Raw genomic sequence first — 15,651 nt, forward strand, 5'->3', positions numbered from 1 at the left:
AGGCGTGCACTCTTGCACACGCGGTTCCAGAAGCTTCCTGTGCGCGCCCGCCCAGGTCTCCCCCATGCACTAGGGCAGGTGGGTGTGGGGTGCCCCGGCTCCAGGTCCGCAACGAGCCTGCTGGGGCTGGTCGTCAAATGAACTGGAAAGCAGAATTGCATTAAAACGTTTTCTAGCTCAAGTATTAAACAAATTTGCTTGGACGCAGTGAGGAGTGAGGGGCTCCCCCACCCTCAGGCAGTTTTAAACCAACTATTGAAACAAATTCGAGGGCTTGTCCTGCAGACATATTTGTAAGCGATTTGCATGCAGAGGCTTCTCTTAACACCGGGAAGGGGAAAAAGTGACTTGAACAGCTTTGTTTGCGGCTGAAGGGCTGGTCTGTTTCAGCTCACAGCAGACACTCATGTACTCCATTCAAGGCCATTGGAAAGCAAGGGGGACAGCCAGCCATTCTCCATCCCCTCCCCCCCGGCCACAGACAAGATGTGTCAGGTCAGCAAGAGGGCTTTGAAAGGGCACAATGTATGCACAACAGTTTTGTTGGAAGACAATTGGGAAGAATTTGTCAGCAATTCATTTAGAGTATTTCAAATCAAAACATAGTTCTTTAGCTGAGGGGACCGAGGACAGGTCGCATCCAACTCTGTGAGCAACTGTAACAGCAGTCCTAGACAAACTCCAGGGACGGACCCTTCCAGCTCAGGGTCGGGCCGAGCCTCGGCTCTGGGGACAGTCCCGCACCCTTTCTCTTGGCGTCCATCGCTCTGGAATCTGAGATCAAGGACAGTTCACTGCAAAAAGAGACAAGCAGCTGAAGATGGAGATTTTGAGGCCAACCCTCAGGAATTTTAAATCGTTTGATTTATGTGTTTGGCCTACTTTAAACAAGCGAAAGCTTAATGTTCGGGAGCTGGTCTCGGCGTTCGGTGCGTCTGGCTTTGGTAGGTGGAGGGATTCTATTTCTTCATCCTCTGGGAAAAGGTGAAGTCCCAGACCTCCATCTCTAGTCCAGGAACGACTGCTTGGCTTTTCAACAATTGCTGGAAAGTTCCTTTGAAAGAGTCACACGGGGGAGAGTGAAGGCGGACGGCGTTGGAGGCGGGAGCCATCTCCTGCCACGTGCCCTGCTCCTCTGACAACATTTCAGTCCCTCACACGTGTGTCTTATGGAAACACTGAAAATAAACAGCAGACCCTGACTGATTTTTTTCCCCAGTGTCCTGAGTCTTTTCTAGAGAGAGAACTATTGGAAGAACATCACCTTAGGCAGAAATGTAGGGTCTGCACCCGTCGTAGCGGCTGGCGGCCCCCTGCGGTTCAGGCTCGTTCCAGGGAACACCCTGGCAAAGGTGGGTTTTGTAGACGCGGCCAAGAAATGGCAGCGGTTGGAATTCCACACTTCGCTGCTGATTGTGTGAAGTCATTTTTGTTTTCCGTGATTTGAAAAAAAAAAAATAATAAAAAAAAGAGGCCAGGCGGAGGAAGAGCTACAGGAGCCTGCCTGGGAGTGAGGCTGGCCTCCTGTCCCTGCCATGCCTGTGGACGTGGCCCCCAGGGTGGTGACTCTGGTCAGGCTTGGTTCTCCGGGGACATGGCCCGTCTGGGAGGAGTCATCCACTGGGGAGTGTAGTACATTCGAAGTGGGCAGTTGAGAGATCTCTGGGCTCCAGACTGAAGCCTCTGCAGGGAACCGTCTCCAGAGGCTTTAGTCCCCGTCTGTCCTGCACCTCGGGTTCCATCCTCCCCGCGCACAGGTGATGTGTAGCGCTGCCCAGACAAGGCCAGGTGAGTGGCCGTCGGGTTTCTGGCGAGGACACTCAGCCCTCAGCTCCCCCTGGCCCCCAGGTTCCCCAGGCTCAGTGCAGCCTCTGTGGTGTGAACCCGGCATCCCAGGGACCCCAAGGCGGGGGTCTCATACAGAATGCGACGCGTTATGCCTGCAGGGAACAGGCAGAGGTCTCTGCCCGCCCTTAAAAACAATGTAAGGGAGGAAAAACTGCTTTCTGAAGACAGATTAACAGGAGAAAAGCATACAAATTTATTTAATATTTTTGTGCATACATGGGAGCCTTCAGAAGGGAAACAAAGACCCCAAGAAGCTGTTAAGCCCAACAGCTTGTCTGCTGTTTTCTACAAAGATACATGTGGGATGTGAGCCAAGGGGCTTGGGCTGGTGGCAGCAGACTGTGGACAGTGGCAGGGCAGCTCGGGGGTCTTTCGCAGGGGGTTTGTGCAGGCCTGCCGCTGCGCCCACTCATGCCTTCCTCCGTGTGCAGGGAGGGCGTCTTTCTCACGGGAAATGTTAGGACCTGCTTTTGGGCCGAAGAGGGGGCAGTGAGCCCTTCCTGCACCTGCTGTTTCTCAGGTGCTTTCCACTCAAAGCAGTCATTATGCCAGAAGGGGTAGGTTTGGGGGTGCGGGTTCTGAACCCCTTCAATAACAGCGTTGTGATTTCATGCTCAATAATAGAATCTGAACTTGCCACGTCTCAGTTGGCAGGGAAACAGGGATGAACCAGAGGGAATAAAGTACCTGGTGGAGAAGGCCTGTGCCCAGTGCTCCCCTCTGCCTGTCAGCCCGCACTCAGCGTGGCCTCCTGGACCCTCTCCTCGTGCAAGGGGCCTGGCCTCGAAGCAGCCGAACCCGTGTTCACCTGCAGCTCAGATTCCCCTGCACCCCTGCCGTTTAGCTGCGTTTGCAGGCTGTCAGCTCCAAGACAGCAGGTCTATGTGTATGTATAGTGTCTGCCTGCCGACAGAACCTCTGTTCTAGCCCAAAGTCCCTGTGGCAGCGAGTGCTTATTAGTGGGAGAGAAATTCAAAAATAAAACGTGGTCCAGCCATTTACTTTAACAAAAGATTTATTTGAAACAGGTCTGTGCAGACATACACCAGTCAACAGGATGGATCAAAGCCACGAATCACTACATTTTCCAAAACCTCTAAAAAGACAAGTAAAATGCTTCTTCATTTGTATTCACTCCAGGAGGGAACCCAGCTCCACTGTAACGTGCGGCTGTAATTTAACAACCAGAGGACATTAATAGGACGTGAAAATGGTAACACTTCTAGAGGGAGGCCGCAAAAACCCCGCACCCCACAGCCGAGCTCCCTGCTCTGCTGGGAGCCAATTAAACGTGCCCCCACAGCCTCGCTTCTCTCTGCATAACCAGATTAAAACGTCCCCGTTGCAAACAGTACTTAAGCCATCGGGCACAGATGTGACAGCAGACCGGTGAGCACGTGGCTCTGCTTGTAGGAGAAAGACGCCCTGAGATGTCGTTCAAACAGCAATCCAGGAAGGGTGGCCCACCGAGGCTGCAGACCGCGGGCCCCACCCCCTGGAGCACATACACCAAGCCGTCCTTGGGAGCACGACCGACTGGCTCCGTCTCATCAGAAGTGCACTCACATCTTGATCTGGGGTGTCCTCCCGCCCTCTGGGGGGAGCTGGCCCTCCCAGTCCCGGCGCTGCCTTGCTGAGCCCCCCCGGACCCCTGAGTCCCTTGAGCAGGGTTATTCGGAGAGCACCGTCCCTGCAGCTTCCTCCCACTCTGTCGTAAATCCAAGCCCCTCACACTTGTTCCCGGCTTTTAAACCGCACAGGTCTTCCTTCATTGAGCCAGGTCGGGAGGGAGGCTGAGGGGCTGATCCTGGAAGCCTGTTTTCCTTGGCCTGATGCCTGGGAGTGGACATCTCTGAGGCAGCTAGGGCAAGAGATTGTCACTTGAAGATGAGCTGGCCTGGTGTAAGGAGAATCCCCAGTCGGGAGCGGAGCCCTTCTCCACCCCACCAGCTTCCTAGCCCTGCCAGCTCAGAGCCCTCTTCCCAATGAAAAGACCCCCCTTCACAGTGCAGTCAGTCCCAGCAAACCAGGAGCGCATTAAACGGAGCAGCAGCAGGAGTCCTGGCATGAAGTGAAGCTCTGGGGAAAGGGAACGGAAGTGTGTTCTGGTGGATGGTTTGGGAGGCTGAGAAAATCTGCGGAGTCTGGAACATCGAGCTGAGTGTTCCCGGTCTGTTCAGTTCAGGGCACTTCTACACATGTCATTACAGGGAGCCTTGGGTCCCCATCTAAGACCCACTGGGAAATCTTCTGTCCTCCTGGCTCTTCAAGATCCAAAGATGGATAACATGCGGCTGAGTCATCTCCCCTGGGACTTACAGGGACCAGCAACTGTCTTGAGCCACCGAAGCACCAGCAGCAAAGCCAGCTGCTGCATCGCTTCCGGGGCGCGGGCGGGGGCTTTCACTGTCTCCGTCACTAGTGTGTCTTCTAATTGAAGCGCCTGCATGAAGCAGTATTTAATGAGCACGATGGGGGTGCCATCCTTTACCTTGACCTGATAAACTCATTTCTTTGCCTCATTATTTCAAACTCTGCTTAAGCACAGTTTCCCTGGTCGCATTTCTTATGGATCCCAGGAGATAAAGGCTACGTTTCAAATGCTGGGGCTAAATCACTCCTTGAATTACTTTGAGACAATGGCCCTGGGCCGTAATTCAAGCCCCGGCAGAAATGTGGGCAGTCCTTTCACATGTTCAAAACTGAAGACCACCTTCTTCTCCAGAAGAGGTTTGCACACATCCTATCCAGCCTGCGGTCTAAGACATAAATCTCCAGGAGCAGGAATATGATAGAAAATTCTCTTCCGTATGGTTCAGAAAAATATGATAAAGGGTCATTGTTATAACCAATGGAGATTATAGACTAGAGCTTTCTTTAAAAAAAAAAATGCAACCGTAAAGTCTGTAATATATGTCCATAGGCATTTTCAGAAGTTAGTTACTTATACTCAATTTGTTTTCGTTATTCACTGTTTCTCGACAAATGATTATGAATTGTTACCGCCAGCTCCTGAAGCCCCGTCAGGGAAGGGAAAGGCCAGCAGTGTTCTCAGCTGTGACCTGCTGAAGCCCAGGCTGGTGTCTGGGGGCATCACTCCACGTGTGAAAGAAACAGCATCTCCTTCTCAAAGCACAGGTTTTGTGTGTGTGTGTGTGTGTGGTGGGAGATGGGTCAAGAAGCCTGGAATATTCTGCCTGGAGACAGGCTAGACACACTAGCAACACCCCCAAATTATGACAAAGCCGTCCCAGTCGGCAGTGACGTGCTAAATCACACAGCCAAGCAGAAATGGGGGCTCCTTCCAGCCCCACTCCACCTTCCCTTTTCAGCAAGCACTCTGAGCCACGCATGCTGCGGAGGAGCTGGGCTCGGCCGCCAGCAGGGAAGGGCTGCTCTTCTGCAGAGTCGGCCGGAACAGGACAGGAACTCGGACAAGAATCTGCAGTCTGTGTGCAAGGCGAGACCAAGGCGGGGCCTGGGTGCAGTCTGTCACTTTAGCCCAGTCCAGGGTCAGGCCCTGCAGTGCCTACCGGCCAGCCCCAGTGTCACTTAGCGTGTGGCAGAGCGACAGGTCCCAGGTGGCGCTTCCACTGAGCTGACAGTGTGCAACCTAGTCTGGTCCACTCTCCTCCCCAGGGAGGGCTTGTGTGTGACACCCTGACCTCAATTTAAAGATAGCACAAATGACACAGCCCCCGAGTCGGCCCTGGCTGAATAGAACACATCACACGCGGTGACAGCGGCTACTCCAGGAAACCCAGTTTAGTCATTAGTTTAGTCATTTGGCTACAAGATAGCTTAATCGCGGGAGAGAGGAAATAAAGGCATCCCGCTCGTGCTCGCTCCCGCGTGCGTGTTTCATGATTGCAGGGACTGTTTGCTCCTCAAAAGAACTGGAAAATACACTTAAATCTCAGAAAGATCTGAACTGCATTTTAACATAAAAAATAACATAAAAAACAAAAGCCCCGAACAAGCGCACGGGCACACACTGTCGTTCACAGAACGAGCCGAGTGTTTGACAAAGAATGGAGCTGGAATTCCCTTCTTCCAAGTAGGCGTAGTTCGCAGATGAAACCAAGTCGTCCAGTGCCTTTATATGATGCAGTCCGAATGTTCGTTGCTCCCCTGGGCGTGGGACGTGGTCCTTGGGAGTGAGTGGGGGCACCGCCGCCTTGCTGTGCTGTGTTCTGTGATTCCTGCGGCCATCCACCTTGCTGGGTGCTCTGGTGCTGAGACCGTTTTATTCCTTGGGGAGGAAGGACTGGCCATTTTCCTGCCTTCACCTGTTTGCTGCGTTGTTTTGCCCCCCGCCACCCTGAGCCCTCTCTGGGTCCTGGGCACCTCCTGAGTGAGGGATTTGGGTGCTTAGATAATGCAAATCATGCTTTAAATGATCTCAACACCCAGAGAGATGTGGATGTTCCCAAATGAAGGGTGAGGAAGCAAAATGCCCTATTGTTTCATTTCCTAATTTAGCACAGTCCTCCCCCGAGGAACTGTGCCATTTTAACCGGCAACAGCTGCCCAGAAGTATTTATGTTAAGCCATCCAAAAATCTGGTTTGGCGACCAAAGCAGGGAGCAGAGGATGTGCCTCCAGGCCAGTGGTTTATTAAGGGCTCCACGTGCAGCCTTCATGCCTGAAGGCGTCCAAGTTCCCTCCAGTTCAGAAAGGGGGACTCTGAGGTTCCAAAGCCAGTGACTGAGTACTTTCCTTGTTTTAGATTGAGGGCCCCTCGTATTCCGGGAGGTGCCTGGATCTAACGCTGACGGGAGGGGAAGAGAAACGTGTCCATAGAAGAAAGGCCGTTTCTGTGAAATGTTTGGACTGCTGTTCAATTAAAACTGCATGTCAGCGGACACCTCAGGCTGAACAGGATGATAGCCGGGGCTCCGGGGCTTGATTTCCGAATTTCTACTGTGGAGGTTTGCAGGGTGTGTCCTCTGTCATCACCCTACTGTCTCTGTGCCCTTGGAGCCTCGCGGACGGTGGTCTGCCTCACCCTGGGGCCCTTACTCCCCCACCCCTCCTTGCTCTCAGATTCTAGAGCTGCAGTGACAGGTGTGTTCCTTTGCTGGGGAGACATGCTATAAATTCACTAAAAATTGAAACGTGCTCTGAACTCCCAAGAGAACAAGCATGGGTTCTAAGTTAAGCAGGTGCCAAGATCCAGAGGTCTGGAGGCCAGGAGAGGAGTTTTGAGAGCCTGACCAGGGTGGGCGGGGCCAAAGGGGCTCTACGATCACCCTGACCCGCAGGTGTCCCTGTCCTCAGGAAGAGGCAGGTACACGTGTATTAGATACGTGGAGTGGTTTCTTCCGTTACAGAAGGGGCAGGGCGGTGGAAGAAGGGATTCTCGCATCCGCGTCTGAATCTGCGGGAGAAGGATGAGTGCTGGTTGGGGTGCCCGCAGCTGCCATGCACCAAGCACAGGGCCACATGCAGTAGGTCTGAGCGCGGCGTGCCCGAGAGCACCCGGGCCACTGGCCGGGAGGCACCTGGCGAGGATGCAGGGGAGTGTCGGGACCCCAACGGGTCCCCCCCGCTGCAAATGTGACTGGGAGGTTCAAGTAACCATTTTCAGGCTTACCACCCAGATACATGTTTTTGTGATTTCACCGCAATCAAGTTTATGGCAATTTCGTACAAACAGAAAAGGAATCAGAGCAAGAGAGCGGCCTGCATAAAGTGCAGTCACGTGCTGCCCCGCGGACTTATCTGGGGGTTACAGGGCAGGAAGCGGCGCGCCCCCGGCTCCAGTTCCGCAAGACGGGTTCTCAGGCAGCATAAAACCCTCTTCCCTTTCTCCCAGAACAACCAGTACTGATGTTTAAATATTGGTGAAACATTATGTTTTTAATTTCACACCTGACAGAGCAGAGTCGAACGCTTCCTAACAGCGTAAACGAAAGGCGGGCCAAGCGCTGCAGCCGGGCTGGAAGGGAAGGAAGGGCCCCCCGCGGGAAGCCCTCGGGTTTGCGGGGTAAGTGGGACTAGCAAACCGGTCGGCTAAGGCCACAGAACGGGTGTCCCGGTGTTCTGGCTGCTGCCACCGGCCTCTTCCGCCGGGGATGCGCGAACACTGCGTGCCGCCGACGCCGCCCCTTCGGGGAGCCCGCGGGAGGGCCTGCGTCTTACTTCCTCCTCGATTTCTGTTTGGTGGTGTCATAAGCGCGGACTATTTCTTCCTGAGTGACGGCTCCGTGCTCCTCCTGGGAGAAGGCGTACCCATCTGAAAGAGGAGGGCACAGAGGCCTGGTTAGGAGCAGGCTGGCGGGGGGGTGGGGGGGCGGTGCACTGGGTTTGGAAGAAGCTGCTTTATGGGGAGACCGTGGCCAAGCTCCTACCACGGGCCCCGTGGCCTTGGATAGGGGTCCAGAGACAGCTGACCCTCATGGGCGTGTGTGGCAAAGAAGAGGAGGAGGGAGGGTGCGCCCGAGGGGCGGAGTCCGGGTGGTTCTGTGCTGCTGCTGGGCTGGGCTGGGGAGTGTCCTCCCATTTCTGGGGGCTGCAGCCCGGCGCAGCCTGTGAATCACAGTGTGTCACTGGCTCCCGCCGCACTGTCCCACTGCCAGCCCCCGGGGAGAACAGGTCCTGCGCCGGAAAGGTTCCAGTCAGCCTGAAGCTACAGGCCCGTGGGTGATTTATTAAGGTGTAAACATGCCAGGTAAACATATGCTAACAGTAAGGGCTGGCAAAGTGCACGGGGTGCTGGGAGCGTTCACATCAGGCGGATTTGGTGGGTCTACTTTTGTGTAGGTAAAGGAAAAAAAAAATCACTAGAAAAAGTCAAGAGGTGTTTAATTGGCCCAATGGCTACAGGAAGACTGGTTTTTACAACTGGTTCCAGAAATGATGGCAACACTACCAGCAGCCGACAGGATCAGTTGCTGTGTGTCCAGAGCATGTGGTGTGTACTGTGCATGCTCAGCTCTTCTGTTCCTCCCAGCAGCGCTGTGAGACAGGCGGCGGAGTTCTTCCCATTTCACAGATGGGGAAATGGAGGCATGGGTGACATCATGACTTGCCCAAGGTGGCAGAGCTGGTAGACAAACCCAGGCATGGCCCGAGCGCTCCTGCAGCTCCGTTCTGAGGGTCTGGGATGGGGTTAACTTTCAGAAGTCCAGAATAAGGCTCTGCTTCCTAACTGGCCCTTCCTACAGAAGGGACAGGTAAGACCCGCTCTGTTGACTGAGTCTTCTGGGTCAGGGGTACGGAAAAGTCCCACAAGCTGAATTAGACCTTCTGACCAAAAAACGACACAGTCAAAAGCCTGCCTCCCGCCTGCGCGTGTTTAGGACTTACCACTGGTGCTGTTAGCTCACAGCCCTTAAAGGAGAAGAGGTCAGGAGTATGCCTGTGTATCATCCTGGATTCTGACTTTACTCAGACACTTGGCTTGAGAAGGGAAGTTTCTGGACTATAAAGATGTACAGAGCAAAGTATAGTCTTCATGGGGAGGGAGATGAGGAAGTGACTTTAAAAGCAGATGCTGGGGGTGACTGGCTGCTCCGATCATGCGCAGAAACTGCGCCTCCGTCCCCAGGGGCTAGCTTCCCAGCTCTTCCCGAGAGCAAGCCTTTCGGCCTGAGAGGACCCGGGGCTTGTCTGCAGAGGGGGCCTAGGAGCCACTGAGGTCGTGGCTGGGCAGCAGGGAGGGGGTGGAAGTAAAGACAGATTGAGAGCCGAGGGGAGCCTCCACTGGGATGTCAGTCTGGCTGCTCACCCGCATTTCTACCAAAACCCGCATGTCCACTGTCCTAGCACCAGGCAGAGCCCCCAGGCCAGTGTGCGCCCCGCAAAGGGTGCAGAGCCAGTGGGCCCTGAGCCTTCCCACGGAGGCTGTGCCACTCTCCCGGCCTCGGAGAATTCCTGGGATCTGAAGAGGAACGGCCTCCTCCCACCTCGGAGCTGTGGGTCCAAGATGAGGAAACCCTGGGTGGCCCAAGGGTTCTCTGGGCCCCGCCTCCCGTGCCCCACAAGGTGCCCTTTGTGCTGCGTCCTTGCTGCCGTCCCAGACCAGCTGCTGGCCTTGCAGTGTTTCAAAGTAAAATCTAGCAAACGGCACTGCCTCCTCTGGCAACAAGGCTGAGCTCTGTGGTTGGCCCGGGCAGCGTTCTTCCTCTGGTCTCCCGAAGGGGACGTTTCTAGTAATATCTGCTGCTTACCAAGGTGGCCGTGCCGCAGCAGCTGTCCTTGGACCCAGCGTGCTGTGGGAACGGTGGTCCTGCCACACCCGGGGGCTGCTTCTCCGCCCCGAGAAGTGGTGCTGACCTTGAGGGATGGGGACCCCCTGTAAGTGTCCTTCTCCATCCTTGGGGCAGGCAGGCCACCATGGAGCTCTCCCTCCCCTGTGCTCCGCCATCCTTGTGGACCCAGAGCCTAGGGCCGGGGAGGGCTTAGCCTTTAAGCTCTTGGGCCTTCGTGGCTCACTTTTCTGTAAATGGCCTGGACCAGGCCCTCCAGTGGGCCCCAGGACGGGTCCTCTTGAGGGGAGGACAAGAGCCTCTCCAGTGCTGGCAGAGGCTCCCCTCCAGGCCGTTGTCAGCCCAAATAGAACATTGCTACCTATTTTTTAATGAGGTTTTTTTGTTGTTGTTGGGGGTGGAGACTAGTGGAGAGGAAAGGATGAAGGGGACTTGCTGAGACAGAAAAATAAGCCTTGTTTGGGAATGTCCTTTTGGGGAGTATCTCACATCTGGAACCATCCACTCCCTGTTGGAAGGAAGGAGCAGCGGCCCCATCTCTTATCTGTTGTTTTCCGTTCAGGAAGCCCTGCGCTGGTTTCTTCAGCTCGGAGCTGTCTGACGTCCTCAGCTCACATTTGTCTCACTGGAGGAGGGCCAGCCAGCGGGATGACAGCCACTCTAGGGTGGGGAGGGTTTCAGGCATTTCTGGTCCAGTCTCTCCTCCCAGGGTCAGCACAGGCCAGAGGTCACTACCGGAGGGCTCCTGGTCCAGCTGCATCTACCGTCATGTTTCCAGAATGTGCACCAGGACGTTCTGAGACTCAAGCGAGGTTAAGTGTCCTTTCAATTCAAGAATGAAAGGAGGGTGGCCTGATAGGGGTGTCTCTGTGACCCATAAATACTTTCCTTTTAGAAGCCAGGCCTGGTAGGGGTTAGAGCCACAGTGGAAGAAATTTTAGCAGGACAACAGGGGCCACAGTCACCCAGCCCACCTCCGCCAGCACCTTCAGCTCACCAGCTCCTGCCTGATGAGCCCTGCCTGCCATCTGCATCCAGACGGGGCCTCAGAGGGAACCCCCAGCTCATAGCATTTCCCACCTTCACTCATCTTCAGAAGGGTTGATGGGGGCCTGGAGACCACACTCGAGGGGCTGAGGTCTGTCCTCTCCAGGTAGAATATTTGGTGAAATTCCTAAAAATCATGTTATTTTGGAGTAAAACTCCCCTTAAGTAGCAGTCCTTCCAGTCTGAGCTGTGATAGCATCTTAACGAAGGTGGCCGCTCCCTGGGTGGAAAAGGATTCCCAGGAGCAACAGAAGCTTGGGAAGCTGGCGGGGTCGACAAGGAGATTCGGCTGTGCGGGACGCGCAGGGTCGGTCACAGACACCGGGTGCGGCGGCCCCTGGGAACGACGGGTGCTCGGAGATGAGGTTCCTGCGAAGACAGAGGCCCGGTCCCGGAGCACCTCCTCGCCCTGCGGGTCAGGGACAGATGCCCTGGGGCCCAGCAGGCTCTCATCACTAGTTGCTGAGTGTCTTTAAAATGTGTGATTTTAAGCCGCTTTCTTGTACAGCTCTTGTTCATTAGAAATTTTTTGTCCTTCAAAACAGAGTCTGGAAAACATTTAGTGGTTGTTTTAAGACCCTTTATGATGCTCCCACAAAAGTCCTCCCGAGTCTCCACTTTGGTGGTTCATTCTTTGAGGCTGGAGGCTCTGAGGCACGAACACCGCTTTTAGGGGCTCAGCACTCCTCCTCTGCCTGTTCTCCCCGCTCCGTCGTGAAGCCTCATGGGCTATATAAGAGGTATGTTATTCTGGTTTTTTCTCAGAGGAGAGAACAAGTTTAGGGAAATAGGTAAGTGGCTCAGATTTCCTCAACTAGTGGCAGAAAAAAAAGTAATACCTGATGTTTATTGGGCTTCTACCGCAGGTGCTCATTTATACAGCAGCCTCCATTAATCCGCCCAGTAACGCCAGGTGCGTGCGCATGTCTGCTCCATTTTACAGGAATAGAAACAGGGGTTAACTTACCGAAAGTCACAGAAAAGTGGCAGTGCTGGGGCAGGACTGCAGGCAGCCCAGCTCCAGGGCGGTGGGGGTCCCGGAGGCCGTGGCCGGGAACCTGAGCCCTGGGCTGCCCTGGGCCGGTGATGCACTGCCCTTAGGCCCTGCCAGGCGTCCTGGGCGGAGAAGCCTCACAGACATAGAGCTTGTGGGACACGCTAAGGTGGCCTCAGCCCCCTTCCTCCTGCGTGGATGCAGCACGTGGGGCTGCGGGGAGGGGACCACGGTGATGATGATGTCCCCTTCCCTCCTCTCTCTGCCCAGGTCTGTGAAGACCTGTTCACAGGTGGAGCTCTGCGGGCTCGGCAGGAGCCCTCCAACGCCTGTCCTCCGGGTGCAAGCAAGTCCTCACTTTTCCACCCGTTCTTCCTTCTCAACGCCTCAGGGGCGAAGGGGAAGCAGAAGTGGGCATTGGTCAAAGTGATGCCTGTGTGGGGTCAGAGGGGGAGTGAGTGGGGGCTGGAGGGGGAGGTGGGATTCAGCCCTGGGGAAGGGAGGCCGCCTGCACGAGGGCACCTGTACTGGGCCAGCGCTGCCCTCGGCTGGCGGCACGGTGTCTGGGTTGGCATGTAAGCCCTACCAACCTGTCCCAGCTCCATGCCCCTCGCTCATGGCCTCCCACTGGGCTCCTGTGCACCCCACACAGCCCTGCTGGGCAGAAACCAGGCCTGGCCTCCAGCTGCAGAGGGGTGGGGATTGTCAGTGATTGTCCTTGTTTTAATCAATGTGCGAATTGGGGGGAACCCTTTGAAAGTAACATCACGTCAGTCTTAGAATCCCACTGGGAGGCTGATGGGAGGATCTTAAACCACATCAGGATTTGAAGTCTGGGTCCCGGGGATGACCTGCGCTGGAGCCATACCCGCCTCTGACCAGGCCCACTGCCCAGCCCTCCTCCCATCCCGCCCCCGGGGCGCCTACTCACGGGGCACTGACTGCTGCAGGGAGCCTCCGCGGAACAGGGTGGGCGGCGTCTTCCTGCTCAGCCTCTTCAGCAGCCGGTCCCGTTCGTTCATCCTGGGGGCAGATGAAATGGGTCAGCCCCCGTCCCCATGGACCCCTCTCCCAGGGGCTTGATGCATGATTTCAGGTCCTGAAGTAAAACACACTGGGGAAAAAGGCTGCCCCACGTCCAGAAAAACGTCCCATTTCACGACACTTTTGGAGGAAACGTCCTGTTATTTACAGCACGTGTGATCTCACCCCTGCTTGGGTAGCGGTCGGCCCCAGACAGATCCCCGGACCCGACGCCTCTGGACCCTGCCTGCCTTGTGAGTGACCACAAGTGTTCATTCACACCGGGCCAGCCTGGGCTCTGCAGAACACCTGCAGGGAGCCGCCTGTTTCTCCCAGGAATGTCTTAAAAGCCTCTGTCCCACCTGCAGCCGCCAGGAACTGGTGCCAGGCCGCGCCCCACTGCCTGGGACTGCGGGAGGAGACGGGTTCCTTACACAGGACCTGATGCTTATTTTGAACCACAGTGAAAACCAAGGTAAGTTTTCTTGGAACAACAAGGATTAGGAGTTCTTCCTGCTTCTCCTGAAATGATTCGCTCCGAGGTACCCCTGCTGGGGGCAGAAGCACAGAGGCCGCTGGAGGACAGCTGTGGTTTATGCCCTACCCAGAGGTGGAGTGCTTGAGAGGTGCCAGGTGCACACGTGCTTTGATCTCCTGTCAGGGTGGCACTTGGCTTCGACCCAAACAGACACTGTGTGTGGAGCTTGCCGGTGCCCCAGGGCTGGACTGTGCTCCCCCAGAACTCACCTGTGGAAGGAAGCCTTAGCCCTCTGGGGCCTCAGGGTGGGGGCTGCATTAGGAGAGGGGGCTTTAAAGAGGCGACGCAGTTAAAATGAGGGCACGGCGTGGACTTAATCCAGCTTGACTGTTGTCCGAATAAGGCAGGGGATCAGGGTGCACCCACACACGGAGGCGTGACCAGGGGAAGACCAAGGAAGACTGCACCCTTCACCTGCCAGCGGAGGGGGAGGCCTCAGAGGAACCGGCCCTGCTCTTGGACTTGGGCTCTCCGGAACCGCTGGGAGAGAAACAGGTGTTTAAGCCACGCAGTGTGTGGTCTTTTGCTGTGGCAACGAATACACCCCTAATCTGCCGTTTGTGGGAACTGGAGGGGCTGCAGTGGCCTGTGGTCCAGAACCCGTGTCCGAGGACAAGTCTCTCCTGACCAGGGCCCATTTCATGCTCCCGTAAGGGCCTCTGCCAGGGGAGCAGGGCCCGGCTCCCCTCCACACAAGCTGAAGTTCACTTCGTACTGGGCTGGGCCTCGGCCAGCCCTGGGGAAGATGTTTGATGACTGCTGGGAACACATTTCTTCTGCTCCCTCACCCTGCCTCTCCCTCCCCTCTCGTATGTTTTCTGCAGGGGCCACTGTAACCTCCCTGGGTCCTGCTGAACCACCGCCTGGGCCGCAGGGAGGACCAGATGCTCTGTCCCCATGTGTGGCCCCCCAACTGCCCGCAGCTCCCAGGAGGTGGGGAGTGTCATGCGGGGCTGCCCTCCGTGTCTGAGCTGCACTGTCCACGGTGCCTGCACAGAAGGCACTGCCCGGTGCTCAGAGCCCGTGGGAGGGGACACCAGTACACCAGTGGGATGAAGGCCCTCGCTCCCCAGGAGTGGAGGGGACGGCAGGGCTGGGCTCCCCACCAAGCCCTTCATCTGCTCAGTCACCCCTGGACCAACCACCAGTTCAGATCCAGAAGCCCCTCCTGGTGACCTCCTGGTCTCTGCCTGGGCAGCTGGAAGCAAGCTCAGTGCCTCCAAGCACAGAGGGCGTGGGTGCTGGACAGACGTCTGAGTTCCTCACAGAAAGGTGTATGTTTCAAAAAATGAAATACTCTGAACACACAGCAACGGTCAAAGCAAGGACAGCACGTGCCTACTGTCCACTGAGCGCTAGCCCACGGGAGCACCGCCCTCTAACCCTGTGCTCCAGCCCGTCCTCCCACGTGCTGAGGGGTCCCTGGGATCAAGGAGACGTGTCCAAGAGCCCACACCTGCCCTGCACCCCAAGTACAGGGGACCGTAGAAGGCCCTGCTCAATGATTCCCTCAAGCGGGCATCCAGAGCCAGCCCCCCCCCCCACATTAGCTCTGTCTCCCTCATCACCAGCCAGCCAGTGTGCACCCTGCTAGACCTGTGGGATGTGGGGACGGGGATGTCCACACCTGTGCACAGACCCCTCCCAGTGCAGCTAACTCTACAAAGGAACCGGGCATCACACTGAGCCCTGCCGTCTCCGCACAGGTCTGCTCATCACGGTACGTGGCTGGCTGTTAGCCTGCCTTAGAACGTCTACTTGCAGGCCCGTGGTCCCCACTCATGCTCCTGTACCAAGTCCTGCACTGCCAGGTGCGGACCCGCGTGAGAACTGACAAAGCCTCAGACACGAAGTCGGCTTCCCTCCTCCCCGGCCCTGGTCTTCTCCTGTCTCCCAGTCGTCTTCATTCCCGTCCTACGTGCAGGCTGTTTCTCTGCATCCGCAACGTGTGATCACGTTTTAAAATACGTCTGAATGGTAGCATTTAG

At 56.0% G+C, this 15,651-nt stretch overlaps 1 protein-coding gene across 2 annotated transcripts in view; it reads right to left on the bottom strand.

Moving 5' to 3' along the window:
- Positions 1-7,544: 7,544 nt before the first annotated feature.
- ATP8A2 (ATPase phospholipid transporting 8A2) overlaps positions 7,545-15,651 on the bottom strand; it is a 417,266-nt gene continuing 409,159 nt past the window's right edge. Inside the window, exons 36-37 of one of the 2 annotated variants that reach the window (XM_031465780.2) lie at positions 13,034-13,125; positions 7,545-8,086 (exon numbers count right to left, since the gene is read on the bottom strand). In XM_031465780.2, coding sequence (XP_031321640.2) covers positions 7,989-8,086; positions 13,034-13,125 — 190 coding nt within the window. In that variant the 3' untranslated portion in view covers positions 7,545-7,988. Of the gene's footprint in view, positions 8,087-8,143; positions 12,036-13,033; positions 13,126-15,651 lie in introns of those variants that run through there. The other variant, XM_064493258.1, reaches the window with a different exon arrangement.

Source organism: Camelus dromedarius, chromosome 13 (genome assembly GCF_036321535.1).
Source record: "Camelus dromedarius isolate mCamDro1 chromosome 13, mCamDro1.pat, whole genome shotgun sequence".
Lineage (NCBI taxonomy): Eukaryota > Metazoa > Chordata > Mammalia > Artiodactyla > Camelidae > Camelus > Camelus dromedarius.